We start from the raw sequence: 21,935 nt of genomic DNA on the forward strand, positions 1-21,935 counted from the left end.
CACTACAAACATGACTTTCCTTCTCCCTTTTGCACCCCAAGAGAAATTCCAGGTGGACAGGCGGAAAGCCCGATCCCCAATTCCTCCTTCAGGATTTGGACCCAAAGGAAGTTCCTGGCCAGCGTTAGTGGCGCTCTCCCTGCCAGGAGGCATAAAACAAGCAGCGCGCCCTGGAAACGCGGATTGCGGGCGGATGGCGCTGCCTTCTCGCTTTCTCTTCCCTCCGGCTTCCTCACCGGGCGGGTGGCGGAGGGGAACCGTCGGCCTGCAACCTCCAGGGGGCGCAGCGCCGGGCCGGCCGGAGTCCGCGGCGGCTCTGCTTCTGTTTGCTTCGTGCCCGCGCAGCTGCGTGGGAAAAAGGAAAAAACAGGCGAGGCGGGTCTCCCAGGGAGAGGCGGCTCTCTTGCCGCAGAGAGGCGGCCTTGCCCTGCGAGACCGGGGCCCTTCTCCCGTGGCTGCTTTTGTGCTTTTCGCAGCCTTTCGGGTTTCCGACCAGCATCCTCGGGAAGAAGCCAGGAGGAGGTCAGTCAAAAGAAAAGGAGCGGGGGGGGGGGGAACAAAACAAAACGGGGAGGGGGCGCATCTGGAGGAGGGGAAAACTGGGACGCTGCAAGCCTCCCGGGCTTGGCGGAGAAGGAGGCGAGCGACTTGCTCATCTTTAGACGATGCCCGGGCGCCTAACGCGCGTTTGCAGTCGGTCTTGGCGCCGCGTCCTCGTGCAAACTAAACTCTGAAGGATTCCAGCCGGGCGGGTCCAGAGGCGAGCCGCTTGGAGTTTAGCTTGCGGGGTGAACCGAGGCGAGGACGGGTGTGTCGTTTTGGGGGGGGTGGGGGTGTTCTGCTTTCCACTCCGAGGCGAGACCAACTTCTGCTTAACAATTCCGCCTCGGAAGAAGTCAAGGGGCAGCTTCTCTCGAAGGAGGGATGTACAAACAAAACAGAAAAAAAGCGAGTGCCGTTTCCCCTTCCTTTGCAGCTCCCCGTCCAGGGGGGTTCGGCAGGGCTTACTTGGGAATCACCCTGAATTAGGAAAGCAGCATTGTCTGCTTGCCACTTTTGGGGCGTCGGAACTTTCGCCCGTCTGTTGCAAGCTTGTCAAAACTCCTGCCCTCCGGGCGGTGCTGGGCTATAAGGTCTGTTACCCTCAGCGCCAGCCTTGCCATGGTCAATAAACGCGGGTGGCACAGCTACAGTTCAGCATTCCTGGGGGGCAGCTAAGCGTCCTGCTGATACCTTAACCTTTGTTCCAAGAGAGGAGTTTTGGCTCAGACCAGGACAAGTTTATTCTGGGTGGGTGCTGCTGTTTCTTTGCTCCGAGCCCGTTGGGTGTGAGGGGGTTTGAACTCTTGAAAACAGCTTGTGGAGAAGGTTGCTCTGCCTGGCTTTCTGGGACTTAAACCATCAGCCTGTTTCACACCTTGTCTAAGCCAGGTTGTCTCCAACCTTGGCAACTTTAAGCCTGCTGGACTTCAACTCCCAGAATTCCCCAGCCAGCTTTGCTGGCTGGGGATTTCTGGGAGTTGAAGTCCACCAGGCTTAAAGTTGCCAAGGTTGGAGACAACCTGGTCTAAGTTATTGTGTGGTTTAGCCTTAGCCTGTTTGTGTACAATTTTTTTTTTTAAATTTGATTTATATGCCACCCTTCTCCGGAGACTCAGGGCGGCTTACAATGCGTTAAGCAATAGCCTTCATACTTTTGTATATTTATACAAAGTCACTTATTGCCCCCACAAACTGGGTCCTCAATTTACCTACCTTAAAAAGGATGGAAGGCTGAGTCAACCTTGAGCCTGGCAAGATTCAAACTTACTAATTGCAGACAGCTGGAGTTAAATTACAATGCATTAGTCTGCTGAGCTATCCAGGCTCCATGACTTTTGAAGTCTCTCTGGGAGCAGCCTGGGCTTCTCAACTATGAAAAGAGTGGGGAGAAAAGGATCCCTTTCTTGGTCTTCCTCACTTGGTAACTTTTGGATGTGGGGAAAAGTGTGGGTTGACAACTCTTCCACCCTTTGTTGGCTGGACATTCTGGCAGCTGTAATACTGGGAAGGCTTGGAGAAAGCTGATTTAAACTGGAGACACCAAAGAAAAGAAAAACAAACTACGATTAGGAAAAATGTCAGTGGCTTGTTAATGCCGCTTGAAAATCCCCAAAGCATGTATATTAAAACCAGAAGAGAAGGGGCAGGGCCTTTTTAAGTTTGTGCACAAATATCTTGAATTGCTTCTAAGGAAATATCCAAACACACACAGACACACCCCTCCTTTCCACCACGTTGAGTTATGTAACTGGGTGTGGTACTCTTCAGAGCTAGCCTGCCTGTTTTGAAAAAGGTGCTACTGTGTTAGTGGTGATATATTTTTTTAATTAATCGAGTGGCACTTAAATCTGCCTGCTGCCATATAAACTTGGGTGGCTCTTGAAACTATGAAAGAAGAACAAGGAAGCTGCAGCTGATGCTTCTCCTTCACCTTCTGCGTATGATACTACTACCAATAAATAATAATAATAATATACCTTGAACACCTTCAAAGAACAGCACTCGCCTATCCCAGGAGAGCTTCCTCCAAAGGTGGGTAAAAATGCCAAATCGAATCTAGACATCTGACTGATTGGGTGACCAGCCATAATAACAATAATACTCTTTTTTTCCCCCTCTAATAGTAATAGAAATGGCACAGGGAGGATTATTTTTCAAAAAGCAGAAAGCTGTTCCATTGTCAGTGACATGGTATAGCACGAGACTGGGCGAATCTGCTGACTTGGGTTCTGGATGTGCTTGCTTTTTAGTTAGTTAAAGGGATCGCCCCATTTTTTTGCTCCAGTGGGTTCAGTTTTATAAAACAAGACTTTTCTGCTCTACGGTTTCTGGGATTTAAATCTATCTTCTACCTAAACCCACCTCCTCAGATGGGCTAGGACTGCGGCTTTCCAACTTGCCAGTGGAGCTTTAGAGAGGGGTTGATGAGGCTGACAGGAAGATATTAAATTGGCCCCTCAGAGAAAAACAACATTTGAGGGTGGAAGCAGGGGTGAAATCCAGCAGGTTCTAACAGGTTCTGGAGAACCGGTAGCGGAAATTTTGAGTAGTTCAGAGAACCGGCAAATACCACCTTTGGCTGGCCCCAGAGTGGGGTGGAAATTGAGATTTTGCAATATCCTTCACGCAGGAGGGGAGGGAATGGAGATTTTGCAATATCCTTCCTCTGCCATGCCCACCAAGCCATGCCCACAGAACCGGTAGGGAAAAATTTTGGATTTCACCCCTGGGTGGAAGCAATGGGAGTCAAAATTCAGCTTATCTGGGAAAGGCTCTTGTTGGTTGGGAAAGGACGTCATGCAAGAAACCAAAAGAAAAATATGCTTTAATATTATTCATTTTATTATTTATTTTTGATCCCTTATTAGTTTTACAAATGACTCAAAACAGCAAACATACCTAATCTTCTTTCCTCCCTCCCATTTTCCATAACAACAACTCTGTGAGGTGGATTGGGCTGAGAAGGACTCACCCAAAGTCCCCCAGCCAGATTTTATGGCTAAGGCGGGTGTAGAATCCAGTTATTATACTGCATTGTTGAGAAGAGGCTAGAGAATCCCAAAGAATTTCAGAAAGGAAACTCAAGATTGGTCTCCCAACGAATTGATTATTAGTGATACAGAATAATCACCTGTGGGTAGAATATAACATAACATCATAGAAAATACGGTGTAGATCAGGGGTCTCCAACCTTGGCAACTTTAAAACTTGTGGACTTCAACTCCCAGAGTTGAAGTCCACAAGTCTTAAAGTTGCCAAGGTTGGAGACCCTTGATGTAGATTTTAAAAAAATCTTATCCACTGCACTTTTCAAAGCACTAAACTAACACTTTCTTCTTAATATTCTACTTCTCCATGAGTAGGACAGAATATAGTGTGTTTTCTTCTTTATATACTAGTTCTTCATGTGTAGGACAGAATGTAGCATGCTCAAACCAAGTTCAAGGATGAAGAAAAGGATTATATTTAAATGTATTTTCCCACCTTCGGACAAAGTTTGTACAGATTGTACCACTGATTCTCAAGTCCTTGCATCTTTGCCTTCCACCTATCACTGTGATCAAAGAACCTGGCAGAAATCTGAGAAACTGGTTCTTCAGTGGGATTAGCCTGCCCCACCTGTGCAGGTAGAAGGGGCATGCTGCAGTGCAGACCAGGTCAGCCAAGGAATCTCAGCCGATGGGATCCAGAAGTGCCTTTGCTGCCATAGCTCCTGCTCTCTGCAGTAGATCTGACCCATCCCATCCTTTTGGCTTTCCGAAAGGCCTTAAAGTTATGGCTATACCAACTGGTCTGTGGCCCCAATGGGGATGTGGCACGTTGGAGGTGGTTGATGGAGTAGAAAACACCTCACCTGCTCCCTGTGTGCACTTTGCTCCCCCCCTCTCCCTCCTGCTTAGTTTTATTTTAACCAACTTTTAAAATTTAAGATCTTTAGTTATTGTTTTAATGTTTTACGCTGCATTCTATTCAATGTCTGCAAGCTGCCTAGAGTCACCTTTGCTAGGATACAAGATTAGGTAGGTAGGTAGGTAGGTAGGTAGGTAGGTAGGTAGGTAGGTAGGTAGGTAGATGTTCATTTTCCTCCGGATATACATTCATGTTTAAGCATCCCGTTATTATGTTATCCTTTACAGCAGCTTTCGAGAGTTGATTTGAGTTTCAATTCTTTACCTTGTGGCTCGCCTGAACTGTTTCTGAGCCTTTCAGTGAGATGCATGATGTTAATTAACAACCACTGGTCTATATAACAAGGTTGGCTTTTCCCAGATGAGCTTTAACAGAACTTTCGGTGGCCTTGGTCTTTGAATATTCTGTCTGGAGCATGTAAGATTTGACCCCAAAGCAGCTGCCCTCATAAGGCTGCAGGTCTGAGCCAATCTGGCTTTGACTATTTTACCCCATTACTTCAATTCAGACCGACAGTAATAGTCTTTGAAGATCTTTGCTGGTTCTTTTCTTGTTTTGTAGTGTTTCATGTTTCTTGGGAAGTGCCCGAGAGGTCTTTGAGAGTCGGGCTGTGTTCAAATTAAAATAAATAAATAAATGTGATTAGGATCATGGGAACGAATTAAGGCTTGTGCAAATATGTGGCTATATTGTTGGTCTTTTAGCTCCCTTGTTTAGAATGGGACATTATGAATCAACTCCTTTCCCCCCCACCCCAAACTTCTTCTGGCTAGTTTCTTTCATTATAGCTGTTTTGTTAGGAGGTTGCTGATTGAACAAATACAGGCAGGCAAGCAGGCAAATCTGTGGTGATCTGGCTTTTCATGTCTAAAAGATATTGCTGTCCCTGTTTTATACCGAGAGGCTGTCACCTTTAGAGCCCTTCGTGGTTTGGGCTTGGATTACCGGAAGATCCATCTTCTTGTCATTTCTGCCTGCCCAGTTTGGTCAGGCAGGTTGGGCCAGTTGCAGGTCCCCATCAGCCAAGGAATGTTGGCTGGCAGGAACTAGGAGAGGCGCCTTCTGTGCCATAGTTCTGTCCTCGGGGAGCCTTCTCCCTTCAGATATCAGCATGACCCCTAGCCTGCTCACCTTTCACAACATCATGGAGCCTCTTCTTTGTGTGCCCAGGCCTGGGGCCCCATTTCTTGGCTGTATGACCATCCATAGTAACAGTTTTACTTGGTGCAGAGCAGGGGTGGGCTGCTGAGGGTTCGCAGGGGTTCCTCTAGCTAAGATTCTGTGCAGTTCGGAGAACCCCCAAATCTCACTCCTGGCTGGCCCCGCCTGCCTCACCCCTCCCAGGAGCCCCCACGGGGCCCATTTTGGGTGCAGGTAAGTGCAGGGCGCTCATGGAGGCTCGGAGAGGGCAAAAAATGGGCCTTCCGGAAGTTCGGGAGGTCCAGAAAGCCTCCAGAGCCTGGGGAGGCAATTTTCGCCCTCCCGGAGGCTCAAGAAAAGCCTCTGGAGCCTGGGGAGGGCAAAAAAGCACACACACCCCGGCCTGGTGCAGGAGGCTGACTAGGCCACGCCCACCCAGGAACAGGGCAGAGAACCCCTTGCTAACATTTTTGAAGCCCACCCCTGGCGCAGAGTATATTCGTTTGCTACTGTTTTAATTGCTCTTATGTTTTACGATGTATGCCACCTGAAGTCACTTGCTGAGATGCTGGCTATAGATCAAGAAAGATCCCAAGTCGAAAGGAACAAATAGCAGATGATGGGAGAGGCCAGGCCCCATATATCAGCATTGATGGCCCAGGCACCTTCTGGATGTGTGAGGACCACAGCTCTCCGAGTCAACCCTTGGTTGTGTTCCCAGGACACGCCTGGCCCCTAGATATTCAGCTTTTGTGCAGAAAATGGGGTCATAAAGTAGGGAAAGGTGCTTGGTTTGCTACAAGAAGCTTGAACGTTTGTTGCATTGCTAATAGTGCCCTCCGGTTGTTATCTTAAGCAGGTCCGGTCAGACAAAAAGTCAAAGCAGGAGGTAACGCTAATAAAGTCTTAGCACGAACGGCAATTGTATCTGCCGAGTCCTTCTCAACCAGGTTAAAGTCTGACCTGCATGGGCGTAACTGATGCTGATCGGCTTTGACCAGTTTTTTCCAGTGTACCAAGAAAGAAGGAAGGAAGGTGAATTTTGGAAGAATCCGAGGGAGGAATTATGCAGAATACAGTACATGCTGTGTCTTTTTCTGAGTGTGTGAAGCAAAGAACGGGCATGCTTTCTTCATTAAAAAAAAAAAAGGGGGGGAGGATTTCACCACCCCCACCTCACTGCTCTGTAGGGCAAAACCAGAGAATTGACCAGACCTGGTTAACTGGTTTTTATAATAACCAGAAGGCACCATTAACTGTGCAGAAAATATACAACTACACATTCACTGATTTTCAGTGCATAGGTTTTCTTGCTTGAGGGGGGGACCCAAAATGGATTTGTTGGGACCTGTTTAAACCCACCCAGAAAACTGAGTTCTCGACTCTCAAATAATCTCATTGCAACACCAGATCCAGCCAGTGGATCCCCAGGAAACCAGATTTAAAAAAAAATGAAATAAAAGGACACTCACACACCCTGAGCCACTCGATAGCGAGATGGGTTGTATATAAACAAAACAAAATAAAGCACATACACCCTTCGTCCACAAAAGATCCCGATCCCGGCTATGGATTTTAATCTGGCTTCACCAAACACCCAGTGAATTTCCTTTTGGCTGCGCTTGCTGGATTCAGAGTAGACTTTGGGTGTGTGTGTTTTTTTTCCCCTTTAAAGTGTTGCAAGATCGTCTCTGTTATTTCATGAAGCGATCTCAGTCAGATGAAGCATTGGCCTGAGCACTGAATTAGCCATCTCTGGCAGGAGATGAAAAGCTGCCTTTGAAACTGTAAGGCGCAGGGGCGACATTTCCAGGGAGACTAAGGCTGAGTGTGGTATTGTTCAAAGAGAAATCAAAGCCAGGGATTTTTTTTAAAATTTTTTATTTTTAAAAAACGCTCTAATTATTTCATCTGCAAAATATTTTTATTTTTTGTCAAAAATTACGACTTCCTTCGGAGATCTTTCCTGCAGCTAATTTTACATTCGAAACACTTAAGATATCCTGTCCCATCTGTTGGCTATTAAATCATCACGAAGTTTGTTGGTGTGGGTTGTTGGACAAATAGTAGAAACCCAAAGTATATTTCACGATTTTTCAACAACATCCACTCGGGTGTCAAGGTGCAGATATCCTATTTCTGATGATGGAGGTTCTGTTTTTCAGCTGCCATATGAATAAACTCCTCCAAACTGAAACAGTAAACCTTGCTACCTTTTGTGTAGTAGGGACCATGCAAAATACTTCCTTGGACCTTTTCATGAGTGATTCCTGATATGCTCATATAAACCTTTATCCCACATTCTGTTGCTGTGTAGGATTCTGTACAGAAGGCAAGCAGGTTTGAGCACCATCACTTTGAGATAAAATCTGAATGCATGTTGTGGCCCATCAGTGGCCTGTGCAGCTAGTAGCTGATTCCGACAGCGAGGAGGCTGGTGTGGTGCTGCACCAGCAGCCTGTGCAGCTGGCACTTGAGTTGGACAGTGAGGAGGCTGGAGAAGATGTGGTGCCAGAGGTGGGGATTCAGCCAGGACCTTCAGAATCTCCAGAAGCTCCCATAAGTGAAGAGGAAGAAGAGGAGAAGCCTCTTCTCGATGCACGGGTGCGCAGAGCTGCCAAAAGGCAGGAGTGGTTCCTCAGGAGGAAGTCTCCTCGAGAGTAAGGGTTGGGGCTAATTGGCCACTCCCTTAGCCTATTTAAGGAAGGACGACGACTGAGGCAATTTGCAGGGAATAACTTCGTTCACTCTCCTTCACGTCCAGATCTTAGTTCTCTTATCAGTTTCCTGCAAATTGCTTCTGGGCTTTCTGCCAACCACACTAAGATTACGATTATTTATTCTTTGGATTCTTGTAGGCTGTTAAGAAAGTTAATTAACAGCCTTTATTTGAAAAAGACTGATTTAATTTAGCAAACTAAGGTTTGTACAGACTTTGTGTGTGCTGCGTTTTTTGGGGTCCGTAGCTGGGGCAGAACAGTGCAATTTCTATTTACCTAACTCTTATTCTTTGGATTCTTGTAGGCTGTTAAGAAAGTTAATTAACAGCCTTTATTTGAAAAAGACTGATTTAATTTAGCAAACTAAGGTTTGTACAGACTTTGTGTGTGCTGCGTTTTTTGGGGTCCGTAGCTGGGGCAGAACAGTGCAATTTCTATTTACCTAACTCTTATTGAGTGGTGTTGGAGAACAGAAAAGGAAAAAGAAGTTTTAAAATGAATGAAATGCATGCAGAGATTTTTGTTAGCCGTTGACCATTTGTTCTCGTCCTACTTTCTAAGTACCACTCAACTGTACTGAATTCGAAAAGGAGGCTAGAGAAGAGGGGTAGGAGATGACCAAGCTGTGCCCAAGGGAGGGGTCAAACACATCATCAGTCTCGAGTCCCTTTGATTTCCCTGGCGCTTTACAAGAGAGATTCATACACCTGAGCCCACCCAGATGGATTTTGTGGTTGGGTTTTCCTTCATTTTATAAAACGAGGGGTTTTTATAGGTCTCTGGTTGCCATTTTTCGAATCATCTTGAAAAATTGTTCAGTGATGATCGGATGTTCGGTGATGCCAGAGAGATAGACTCAAGATCACATGAAGTGTTAATACCACGTTATAATCACTTGGTAAAACCACACTTGGAATATTGCATCCAGTTTTGGTCACCATGATGTAAATAAAAAAATGTTGGGACTCTGGAAAGAGGGCAGAGGACAGCAGCAAAAAAGATTAGGGGGCTGAAGCTAAAACATATGAAGACCAGTTGCAGGAATTGGGTACGTCCAGCTTAATGAAAATAAAGACTATGGGTGACATGATAGCAGTATTCTAATATCTAAGAGGGAGAAAGAAAGAAAGCCTATTCTCCAAAGGACCTGAAGAAGAACAAAAAAGCAATGGATGGAAGCTAATTAAGGAAAGTACCAACTTAGAATTAAGGAGAAATTTCCTGACAGAACAATTAATCAGTGGAACAACTTGCCTCTAGAAGTTCTGGGTGCTCCAGCACTGGAATTTTTAAAGAAGTGATTGGATTACCATTGGGTCTGAAATGGTATAGGACAGGGGTCTGCAACCTTAAACACTCAAAGAGCCATTTGGACCCATTTCCCACAGAAAAGAAAACACTGGGAGCCACAAAATCTCGGTGGGCATGGCCAACTTGACGTCACTCATTTTTCACCAGTCACATGACACCCCCTAGCCACGCCTACCCAGCCGGTCATTAGGGCAGAGAACCGGTTCCTAAAAAACAACAGGAACCACAAAACCCCTTTGACATCTCTCTCCCTCCCCCCTCCTCTCTCTCTCTCTCTCTCTCTATCTCTCTATGTCTCTCTCTCCCCCCCCCCCTGTATCTCACTGTCTCTGCCCCAGCCGCTTCTCCATCCCCCGCTGTCACCCTTACCTTCTTAGGCCAGGCGAGGAGTGACTGGGAGGGGAGGGTGAGGGGTGGGGCCAGCCAGTGGTGGGATCATCCAACAGGGAGCCACAGCAGAGGGCCCAAAGAGCCGCATGTAGCTCCAGAGCCGCAGGTTGCAGACACCCGGTATAGGGTTTCCTGTTTGTGCAGGGAGTTGGATTAGAAGACCTCCAAGGTCCATTTCAGCTCTGTTATTCTGTTCATGGACCCTCTTGCCCTGGCCTGTGTTAACCCTAGAGGCTGCATTCACACAGCATGTTAAACTTGGTTAGTTTTAATCATGGCTTCTTTTTAATTGGTTTGCAGTGTTCCATGAATCCATCCTGTTTGGTTGGAAATGCCATGCTGTATATAAAGCTGAAAAACAGTTCCTTAAGTACAGGTAGTCCTCGCCTTACAACCATTTGTTTAGTAACCATTTGAAGTTACAAAGGCATTGAAAAAAGCAACTTATGACCATTTTTAAACACTTTCCACCAGTGGTGAAATCCAAATTTTTTTACCGGTTCTGTGGGCGTGGCTTGGTGGGCGTGGCAGGGGAAAGATACTGCAAAATCTCCATTCCCTCCCCACTCCAGGGGAAGGATACTGCAAAATCCCCATTCCCACCCCATTCCAGGGGAAGGATATTGCAAAATCTCCATTCTAACCCTACTCTGGGGCCAGCCAGAGGTGGTATTTGCCGGTTCTCTGAACTACTCACAATTTCCACTACCGGTTCTCCGGAACCTGTCAGAACCTGCTGGATTTCACCCCCGCTTTCCACCATTGCAGCATCCCATAATTACACAATCAAAATTTGAATGCTTGGCAAGTGGCATGTATTTAGGTCGGTTGCAGGTCACATGATCCCTTTGTTGCGACCTTCTGACAAGCAAAGTCCACGGGGAAGCCTGCTTCACTTAACAACAGTGTTATTAAAACAGTTGTTATGATTCACTTAACAACTATGGCAAGACCAAATGAGGCAAAATTCATTTAACACCTGTCTTGCTTAGCCACAGAAATTTTGGGCTCAGTTGTGGTCGAGGACTACGTGTAGCCAGGTTGAGTGTGCTACATGAAGACGGTCAGCGTATCCTTCTTTTCCTGTGTGTCACCAAGCCAGGGACTAATCTTTAGGTCTTGGAATCCAGAAACGGATATCTTGCTTCCAAAGCTCTGTGTTGTGATTCTGCTGTTTGGGGTTTTGCTAATGTGCATTAGGTGGAGAGATTCCAACCCCCCCTCCCCCCTCCATGGGCTTTCACCCTCCTTATCATACTTATCCAGCACTTAGAACCTCCCTCTCAACACACATTGTTCGTAGCCTGATAATGTTAGGGGAAAAGCCCACATTAGCTACAAGACGCCACATCAAATATGCAAGTTAGTAGAAGCCTTACTGGATATCAGACAGCCTTGGCCCAGTGGAGAGTGCATTTAGAAATAGAAATAATAGAATAGTAGAATAGAATTTTTTATTGGCCAAGTGTGATTGGACACACAAGGAATTTGTCTTTGGTGCATACGCTCTCAGTGTACATAAAAGAAAAGATACGTTCATCAAGAATCATAAGGTACAACACTTAATGATAGTCATAGGATACAAATAAGCAATCAGGAAACAATATCAATATAAATCGTAAGGATACAAGCAACAAAGTTACAGTCATGGAGTCATAAGTGGAAGGAGATGGGTGGTGGGAACGATGAGAAGATTAATAGTAGAGCAGTAGTAGTGCAATAGTTCTATTTAAAAATAGAAATAGAATAACAGAGTTGGAAGGGACCTTGGAGGTCTTCTAGTCCAACCCCCTGCTTAGGCAGGAAACCCTACACCACTTCAGACAAATGGTTATCCAATCTCTTCTTAAAAACTTCCAGTGTTGGAGCATTCGCAACTTCTGCAGGCAAATTGTTCCACTGATTAATTGTTCTCACTGTCAGGAAATTTCTCCTTTGTTCTAAATTGCTTCTCTCCTTGATTAGTTTCCATCCATTGCTTCTTGTCCTACCCTCAGGTGCTTTGGAGAATAGCTTGACTCCCTCTTCTTTGTGGCAGCCCCTGAGATATTGGAACATTGCTATCATGTCTCCCCTAGTCCTTCTTTTCATTAAACTAGACATACCCATTTGTGGCCACGTGTTTGCCATTATGCTGCAATTCACACATATGTTCTTAAGAATATTTTTTTCAAAAAAACCCCAAAACCCCAGCTTTCCTAATCCTTTTGACCAACTCAGTTGTTTCCCTAGCCCACTTTATCTTGTTCCTAGCTCATTTTCCTGATTTGTACAGTGTTGCTCTTATTAAGTTTACTTAGGGAAGAAAAGCAGATACAGGCAAAGGCATCTGCAAGAAAGGAATGAAAAAGGATATAGATGCTGCCCCTCTGTCCTTCTACTAGTAGACCAGAGCAGAAAATCAAGCCCGCTCCCCAGGAGGGCCAAAACTACTTTTATTGAGATTGGCCATAATAACAGAATTTTGCAAGCCCGATTATGCTGCAGCTTTTTACTTCAGTGAATTAGGAAATGCTCTGCCTGAGCTTCTTCAAAATGTTATTTCCTTGTGGACTTAAAATGTGCTTCAGACCTTTGTGCCAGGAAACTGTTCCTGCATATATCTCCATCTTCTAGGTCATATTCCGCCCTCTTTACACCTTGCAATCTAAGCTCTGCCCCTGTGCACAACGGGCATTAAAAAGCGACAAGGTCACAATTGGCATTTTGACTTTCGTTGCTTGCCTCTTACAAGATACGCTTGCATAGAACTCAAACAGAAAGTGAATACATCCTACACACCTAATAAAACAAATAACAAGCCGTGTCCCACGGAAATAAATCAAGATATCCTTTGAAAATCCTAGGGCCTTTTATGGCAGTTACTCTGCACCAAATATGGCGAAGTCGCCTAGATATTTCTGCACACCAAAAGAAAGAATTCCTCTCTTTCTGGCCACCCAAAGTGGTTAGTTAGCAAGGGTATTATTAATGAAGGCAACACCATAATCTCGATCATCCTCTCCCCAACTAATGGAAGGTTGAAGGTTACATGAGGATGCTTTCTTATGGGAGACGAAGACTACGTTCTTAAAACAGATGAGCATTGTTAATATTATTATTCATTTATTTACAGAAGTAAAACAGATAAAATCAAGAGCCACGGTGGCGCAGTGGTTAGAATGCAGCAGCACTGCAGCAGAGGTGGAATTCAGCAGGTTCTGACCAGTTCTGGAGAACCAGTAGCGGGAATTTTGAGTAGTTCGAAGAACCGGTAGTAAAAATGCTGACTGGCCCCGCCCCCATCTATTCTCTGACTCCCGAGCTGATCGGGAGGAAATAGGGATTTTGCAGTAAACTTCCCCTGGAGTGGGGTGGGAATGGAGATTTTACAGTATCCTTCCCCTGCCACACCCACCAAGCCATGCCCAACCAAGCAATGCCACACACCCCAAGCCATGCCCACAGAACCGGTAGTAAAAAAATTTGAAACCCACCACTGTACTGCAGGCTACTTCTGCTACCTGCTGCCTGCCTGCAATTTAGCAAATCAAATCTCACCAGGCTCAAGGTTGACTCAGCCTTCCATCCTTCCGAGGTGGGTAAAATGAGGACCCAGATTGCTGGGAGAATAGGCTGTAAACTGCTTAGAGAGGGCTGTAAAAGCACTGTGAGGCGGTATATAAGTTTAAGCGCTATTGCTATCTGTAAGAAAGGAATGAAAAAAGATGGAGATTATGACATTGGATTATTCCTACCCACCTCCCAATTGTGTGGAAGCCGCCATTAGAGTTGTGGAGAACTTTACTCCTGTATCTTTGCTCTAAAGTGGTCCTCTTGAGGCCCTGAGTGAGGTCAAGCATAATTGCGTGAACACAGCTTGTGCTTTTTACCCTTCCTTACAAGATCTTCATGTGGTCAATCCAGGCAGCCTTTCCTCCCCCACAAGTGTTTCCAGATGTGTCTGACTGCCAAGTCCATCACCTGTACTTAGCGTTGGTGGGAGTTGGGAGTCCAACACATCTGGAGGACATCTGATTGGGGAGAAGCGATGCAGAGAAGGCGATTGTTATTTGCCTGATGCCATCAAAAACACCCATCTGATTCTTGGGAGTAAAATTTCAAGTCGGATTTTGGCCTCTGACACAGGGGTGAAATTGAGGAGGTTCTGACAGGTTCTGGAGAACTGGTAGCGGAAATTTTGAGCAGTTTGGAGAACCAGTAGCGGAAATTTTGAGCAGATTGGAGAACCGGTAGTGGAAATTTTGAGTAGTTTGGAGAACCGGCAAATACCACCTCTGGCTGGCCCCAGAGTGAGGTGGGAATGGGGATGTTGCAATATCCTTTCCCCAGGAGTGGGGTGAGAATGGGGATTTTGCAGTATCCTTCTCCTGCCACGCCCACCAAGCCACGCCCACAGAACCGGTAGTAAAAAAAATTGGATTTCACCACTGCTCTGACAGATAGTGAGAAGTAATCCTGACCCAGCTCCTTTCCCATCCAGAAAGTGCAGCCTGACTGAAGAAGACATTTGAGGAAGTAACCAATCTGCTACTTGTGTGGTGCAAGAGGACAAAGCTGCCAGAATAAATATGATGCCTGTCAATCATTTATAAACTGAGGGATTTAAAAAAAAAAATCTTCTGGAGGTTTAGACAGGCTTCTTTTTTTTTTCCTTTCTTTCTTTTTTTAAAATTTGATTTATATGGTCGCCCTTCTCCGGAGACTCAGGGCGGCTTACAGTGCGTTAAGCAATAGCCTTCATACTTTTGTATATTTTATACAAAGTCAGCTTATTGCCCCCACAATCTGGGTCCTCATTTCACCTACCTTAGAAAGGATGGAAGGCTGAGTCAACCTTGAGCCTGGCGAGATTCGAACTTACTTTAATTGCAGACAGCTGGTGTTAAATGACAGTGCCTTGTCTGCAGAGCTATCCAGGCTCCTATCCTTCTTGTACAGCAGTTAAAGAGAAGATTCGTGGAACGAATTCTTCTACCCAGCCATGCTGCTCCTGAGTGGCGTGCCGGGCGCCTCGCATTCTCTGCCTGTCAAACGGCTCACAGCCACACGCTCGTGATGCTGAAAAGCTTATTCGGTCTCACTGCTGCCTGGTGAAAGACTCCATCACGTGCATTGTCGCTGATGCCTCCCTTAGACCGCTAGCCCTGCACATTTGTCTTCTGGCGAGGAGAGAAAAACAAGCCTAGAGGAGGGGGAAAAAAACAAAACAAAAACACAAAACCAGCTGTTAGGTGGTGCAGATGTGCTGCAGCAGGCAGTTTTTTTCAGAAGGATGATCTCTTCCCTCTCTCTCTCCCTCTCCCTCTCCCTCTCTCTCTCTCTCTCTCTCCCCCCCCCCCCCCGCTGTGGACACACAAATGCAGCACCTGAGTTGAGCCCCTGTCATTTCTCCGGTAATTTTCTCCATCTCCATAAAGTTAGGAGCCCTTTTGTTTTTTTCCAGATCTGAATGATCTTTCATTCGTGTAGGTTTTTTAGGCAAGCCAACCTATTTATCTCCATTCCAATTGCTGTACAGCAGGGGTTTCAAGGGAGGCGGTGGCTCGGTGGTTAAGACACTGAGCTTGTCGATCGAAAGGTAGGCAGTTCAGCGGTTCGAATCCCTACTGCTGCGTAACGGGGTGAGCTCCTGTTACTTGTCCCAGCTTCTGCCAACCTAGCATTTCGAAAGCACGTAAAAAAATGCAAGTAGAAAAATAGGGACCACCTTTGGGGGGAAGATAACAGCGTTCCGTGCGCCTTTGGCGTTGTCATGCCAGTCACATGACCACGGAGACGTCCGAACAGCGCTGGCTCTTCGGCTTTGAAACAGAGATGAGCACCGCCCCCTAGAGTCGGGAACGACTAGCATATATATGCAAGGGGAATCTTTACCTTTACGGGTTTCAAACAGGGGTTTCATTGAGGGCCGCATCAGGGTTGTGTTTGACCTCGGGAGGGCTGCATGGGGGGGGGGCTTGGCAAGGGGACATGGCCAGCTTGATGTCACTTGTGTTGGGGGCACCTGTGGTGGCCAGAGCGCTCTGCCTGCAAAAATGGGCTTTCGAGTTCTGTTTTTGCCTGCAACGGCCTCCTGCAATCCTCTGCCAGGGAAAACAGAGCTCGGGAGGGCTGCAGGAGGCCCTCCCAAGCTCCGTTTTCCCTGGCAGAGGCACCATGGGCCAGTTCTTTTCTGTTTCCAGGGCAGCCCCTCGGGCCATATTTAAGCACCCCATGAGCTGGATCCCTACCTCTGGGCCTTGAGTTTGACATCCCTGCTGAACAGTATCCCAAGCAGAATTTTATCATGTGTGATCCAGGAAGGTTGTAAGTAATTCCTCAACTTAACAACAGTCCACTCAGTGACTGTTCAAAGTTAGAACAGCGCTAAAAAAAGGGGGGGCTTATGAACGTTTTTCACAGTTATGACCATTGTAAGCATCCCCATGATCGTATGATCAAAATCCAGATGCTTGGTAATCTGGTCCATACTTACGAATGTTGCTGAATCCCAAGGTCACGTGATTAGCTTTAGCAACTTTTTGACAAGCAAAGTCAATGGGAAAGCCAGATTCACTTAACAGCCAGGTTACTAACTTACCAACCACGGTGATTCACTTAACAACTGGGGGAAGAAAGGTTGGAAAATGGAGCAAAATGTCACTTAACAAATGTCTCACTCAACAACAAAAATGTTGGGCTCAATTGTGCTTCGTAAGTCGAGGACTACCTGTATTGGGTACATGCACATCCACCCACCTGATTTACTCATCCCTTACTTATGTATCTGGGTTAGATCAGTGGTCCCCAACCTTTTGGGCACCAGGAACCGGTTCTGTGGAGAGAGGTTTTTCCATGGATCGGAGGGTTTGTGTGGCATGAGGCATGGGTTTGCGTGCTTCTGGCATCCTGTGGCTGGGGCTTCACTTGTTTTCGTGGCCTGGTTTCTGGCATGCCACAGAGCAGTCCTGGTCCACAAACTGAGGGTTGGGGACCCCTGGATTAGGTTGATCTGGAGTTATGCAATTTGACAATTTAGAAACTTTAGAATTAGAATTAATTCTTCTTGGACTATCTAGAAAATTACCGTGTTTCCCCGAAAATAAGACCCTGTCTTATATTTTTTTGAACCCCGAAATAAGCGCTTGGCCTTATTTTCAGGGAGGTCTTATTATTTTGGGGCTCCTCTTGCCGTCTTACCTGATTTCCAGCTCTGTTTAAATATTTTCAGGGAGGGTTTATTTTCGGGGAGAGGCTTATTTTAGCGCATTCGCTCAAAAGCCCGATTGGTCTTATTATCAGGGGACGTCTTATTTTTGGGAAAACAAGGTAGTTAGAAAACTGAGACAGGGCTGCCTGGATGGGAGTGTTTTTGTCAAATCTGAATCAAGAACGGTTTGCGATCAATTAGGTTATATGGACTGCCTGGCCTGCTGCTCCACTAAGCCTCCAATTTCTGACTTTTCAAGTCTTGCTTTCAAATGCTCCAGGTTGTTTGGGGTAAAACCGAAAGCCCATAACACCATTTAGCATTTGTTCCATTTTACCGCCTCGAACTTTGTTCTTCCTTGCACTCCTGTTTTGCTTGTATCCAAACAGCGTAGTAGTGGGTGTGTTTACTTAAAAAGCAAGTCCTGCTGCGTTCAGCGGCAAAGCTTCATTTCCAGATGAAAAGGCACCAGGTGGTCACAGTCTTAGGTTCCTGTCGAATTGTGCTTGTGTGTTGGGGGTGGGGGGGTGTTGGTGTATACATCTGCTTCCTCCCGATGGCCTGCTAGCCCGCCACTTCCGTTGTCCTAGAATGCTGATCGAGATCAATCCCGCTGGCTTTGCTGTGTTCTCCCACTGAATGTCTTTTTTTTCCCCACTTCAAGGTCTCTCACTTTCCTGTCATGGCAACGATTGTATCCGAAAAACTCAGCCACCTCTTCATCAACCTCCAGCACTTGTGCAAAATCCCTCAACTTCTGTCCAAGTCCTTGCCTGCTCAGGCATCCTGCACAGTAGCAGCCTCGGAGGTGCCCCAGCTTTTCCGGAAGCCTTACATTCACGCCGGCTACCGACCCCTCCACCGGAGCTGGGCCTTCTACTTCCTGTCCCTCTTCCAGCAGCACAACGAAGCGCTCAACGTCTGGACGCATCTGCTGGCGGCTTTCATGCTGCTGGGGCGGTTCTGGCAACTCTCCCAGATAGTGGATTTTGTGGGCGACCCACACGCACAGCCCTTCTGCATCGTGGCTGTGTCCTCCATCATCTACTCAACCTTCAGCACCTTGGCTCATCTCTTGCAAGCCAAATCTGAGTTCTGCCACTACACATTCTTCTTCTTGGACTACATAGGGGTAGCCACCTACCAGTACAGTAGCGCTTTGGTGCATTATTACTATGCCATTGAGCCAGAATGGCATGCCTGGATCTCCAGTTTCTACATTCTGGGCGCGGTGGGGTTGGCTTGGTTGTCCTGTGCTGGTTCCTGCTATGCCAAATACCGATGCCCACACCTCTCCCCTCTGCAGGGCAGGCTCTGCCAGGAAATGCCCTCCGCGGTAGCCTATGCTTTAGACATTAGCCCTGTGCTCCATCGTATCTACACCTCCACCATCTCTGGAAAAAGTGACTTGGCTGCTACCTACCATAAGTGCCACGTTTTGTGCTTCCTGGTTGCAGCCTTTTTTTTCGCCTACCCCTACCCCGAGAAGTGGTTTCCCGGGAAGTGTCACTTTGTTGGACAAGGCCACCAGCTCTTCCACATGTTCCTCATACTTTGTACCTTCATCCAGTTAGAGGCGGTGCTTGTCGATTACCGGACTAGGCGGCACATTTATGCTGAGCTGCATGGCGACCTCGCTCCCTTTTTTTCCATCATGTGCCTTGTGGTGATGGCTTGCTGTGGCCTCACCGCCCTCTACATGACGGTCAAAGTCAAACACAAAGTCTGGCCGAAGCGGGACTGAGTTAAGGGGATGCCGGCTGCTGGGGATTTACCGCCAGCTTCTTCTTGCTCTGGGAATGTCTGTCCTGCTGTCGTTTAGGAAACTGAATAAGATAGGTAGCTATTGCTGGGGTCTTCCCCTCCTCTTGCACTGGAGATCTTGCTTGCGGGTTGCTCTGTCCAGGCAACTGAGATGATAAGTGGGAAGTTGCATCACAAAGGAAGTGACCAAACTCTTTCGTGGAAAGGAATTCGCGTTTTGTTTCCTGGAGGGTGGTACTATAACTCTGCTGTCTCCGATTGAAGGGAGAACATGTTGTCGGTATACCTCTCAGAAGCTACTTCCATCCTTCTGAATCAGAGCTGGCAGCCTTTGGGCTTTTAGGAATCCACTTGATTATTATAAGAGTTCCCAGATCCACAAAAGGGACCCTGGGCCAGAAGGATCGATTTAGGATCCCGAGGCCCGGAACTGGTTCTGAATATCAGAACTAGATGGAGCAACCCAACATTCACCCTAGGCTTCTCCAAACTTCCTCCATTTCAGCAGTGCTTGAGAAGTAATGGGTGGAGTGGTTTCTTTCACTGCTGCCAATTAAAACAAGTGTCAGCCTATCGGCCCTGAACCGCACAGAGAAATACCTGACTATATCCTTTAGGCCTCTTCCTTTTTTATAAGTAGTGGAAGAGCTTCCGGAAGAGAGATTAGAGATGGCACTTAACCAGCACTTCCCCTGGAGGAGAGGACTTCCTAGCCTCCATATTTTGAATGAAAATAGCTCTTGCTCTGGGTTTCACTGGTTTGGGGAGTTTTGTTTTGTTTTGTTTTGTTTTGTCCAGCACCTTTGCACTCCCAGCCCCACAATTCTGTGCCCTCCTTCGGGGCACTTGTCATGCAGCACTAGTGCCTTCACGGATTGCCTTCTGCAATATCCAGACGAAAGCATCCTTCTTTGTTTTGGGAAACAAACCATCTAGGACAGTGTTTCTCAACCTTGGAAGCTTGAAGATGGGTGGACTTCAACTCCCAGAATCCCCCAGCCAGCAGCGCTGGCTGGGGGATTCTGGGAGTTGAAGTCCACCCATCTTCAAGCTACCAAGGTTGAGAAACACTGATCTAGGACTTCTGCTTGTCTACCCTGAGCCAGGCCTTGCGGAAACCTGCCAGGTGGATGTGCCTTCAGAAGAGCATCTGTCTATCCAAAACTTCGTATGTGGGAATGATATTACTTGTGATGTTTTTCATGCAGCAGTAAATTGGTTTGGAGAGGAGAACCTGGGCCAACGCTGCATCTCTTGTCGGTCGAAGTAAGACTTGAAAAAGAGGAAGAGATGGGTTTTGATGGCTAGCATTTTCAGAAGGAAGTCCATGCAACTGTGATGGGTTGAGCTAACAGACCTTCAAACAGTGCTCTGGAGACCCCCTTCCCCCAATTATCTATGGGTTCCTTCTATCAAATTTAATTATCTGCTCATCTAACAGCCTGGAGATCTATTCAGGGGTGAAATGCTACCGGTTCGCACTGATTCGGGTGAACCAGTAGTGATTAAAAAAAAAAGCTACCGGTTCATTCGAACCGGTATTTCCGACGATCAGCTGTGCTGTGCGGTTTATATTCGCTAGAAATCAGGGAACCCTGCTTTCTAGCGAAGCTAAATCACACAGCACAGCTGTTCATACATCCCTTGCTGTTCTACTACCTAGTGAAGTCGTCTTTTTCCGTACGAAGTGCATATGCGGGCAACAAACTGCTGGCAATCAGCATTGAATTTCACCACTGGATCTATTCCTCTAGTTTTTTTAACCCAGATGAGGCTCCATTGTCAGCTATAATATGGCAATGCCAAGGGTTGAGACCGGCCCTTCTCCCATGGCAAACATTTATGATACTACCACGCCACAGTCCCTGCATTTGAAGGTCTTTGAGATCCCGTCCAACTCTACGATTCCCAACCAGATTGCACTCTGTGAATCGTTTTATTGGGCCTTTCTCTTCTATGAGTATATCTTCAACCCTCTTTTAAAACCCCGTCTATGTTTGTGGCTTTTGCTCCGGGATCCTATGCCAAAGAACACCATGTATGTTCTTCCTCATCTTTTGGACTCTTCCAAATCCCAATACATGCTTACTGGTAAGTAAGCAAATAAGTTTTAACACGAGTGTCACTATCTTCGCATCTTAAGCGGAATGAGGTTGCATCTTCCATTTACCAAACACATGTCTTATTTTTAGCAGGAGGGTCGAAATTAAAATCCCTAAAGGGAGTCCGTTGAGAAATAACCTGGGGACTCTTCATAACGAGGTTGGCTCTGGATGGTCTGTTTATTTCAGCTGCAGTCCTACACATACTGATAGGGACTCAGCCGTGCTAAATTCCCTGGGGCCTACTACTTCTGTGTAAACAAGCATGGGAGCGCATGACCGGCTTCCCCTGAATGCAGTGGGATTTAGCTTTGCCCCAACTCACTTTCACCCTGTTTTTTTGCTTGGTCGAGATCCAAACACCGATTAGTTACATTAGCATTCCCCAAACTCGTGGGAATGATTTGACGCCAAAGTCCCAACACCTCTGGGGAATACTAGCCAAGCGACGTGTGCAGCTGAGACACAGTGTGGACAACTTTTGCAACATCAGGACTCATCCTCTAAGCGGAGCAATTTGATGTGGTTTGACCTTTGCAAAAGGCTAGTATGGTTCGATATTTAGACCAGGGGTCTCCAACCTTGGCAACTTTAAGCCTGGAGGACTTCAATTCCCAGAATTCCCCAGCCAGCAAAGCTGGCTGGGGAATTCTAGGAGTTGAAGTCCACCAGACTTAAAGTTGCCAAGGTTGGAGACCCCTGATTTAAGCCACAGGTGGCCATACCTTTATTTCCTGCCTGCCTTGTGTCCAAAATTGAGAGTGCAGATTTCCAGAATTGAGGGGGAGAGTGTATGTCCCCCACCCCATAATCTACGACCAAAAGTAAGCTTAAAATAAGATTTTAAAAAATCCCAATTTTACA

At 46.6% G+C, this 21,935-nt stretch overlaps 1 protein-coding gene across 2 annotated transcripts; it reads left to right on the plus strand.

Moving 5' to 3' along the window:
* Positions 1-411: 411 nt before the first annotated feature.
* On the plus strand, positions 412-19,935 carry PAQR7 (progestin and adipoQ receptor family member 7). 2 transcript variants are annotated; one of them, XM_070949928.1, is made up of 2 exons: positions 412-522; positions 17,870-19,935. In XM_070949928.1, exon 2 carries the CDS (start codon positions 17,888-17,890, stop codon positions 18,947-18,949), a length of 1,062 nt encoding a protein of 353 aa, XP_070806029.1. In that variant the 5' UTR covers positions 412-522; positions 17,870-17,887; the 3' UTR covers positions 18,950-19,935. The 2 variants fall into 2 exon arrangements, with proteins under 2 accessions (XP_070806029.1, XP_070806031.1); XM_070949930.1 differs by lacking the exon at positions 412-522 and adding an exon at positions 2,471-2,574.
* Positions 19,936-21,935: the final 2,000 nt, after the last annotated feature.

Source organism: Pituophis catenifer, unplaced genomic scaffold (assembly GCF_029215685.1).
Source record: "Pituophis catenifer annectens isolate HBS135680 unplaced genomic scaffold, rPitCat1.0.hap2 SCAF_9, whole genome shotgun sequence".
Classification (NCBI taxonomy): domain Eukaryota; kingdom Metazoa; phylum Chordata; class Lepidosauria; order Squamata; family Colubridae; genus Pituophis; species Pituophis catenifer.

Coding starts and splice junctions, on each gene's coding strand:
- PAQR7 (XM_070949928.1), top strand. CDS start 17,888: ATGGCAACGATTGTATCCGAAAAACTCAGCCACCTCTTCATCAACCTC.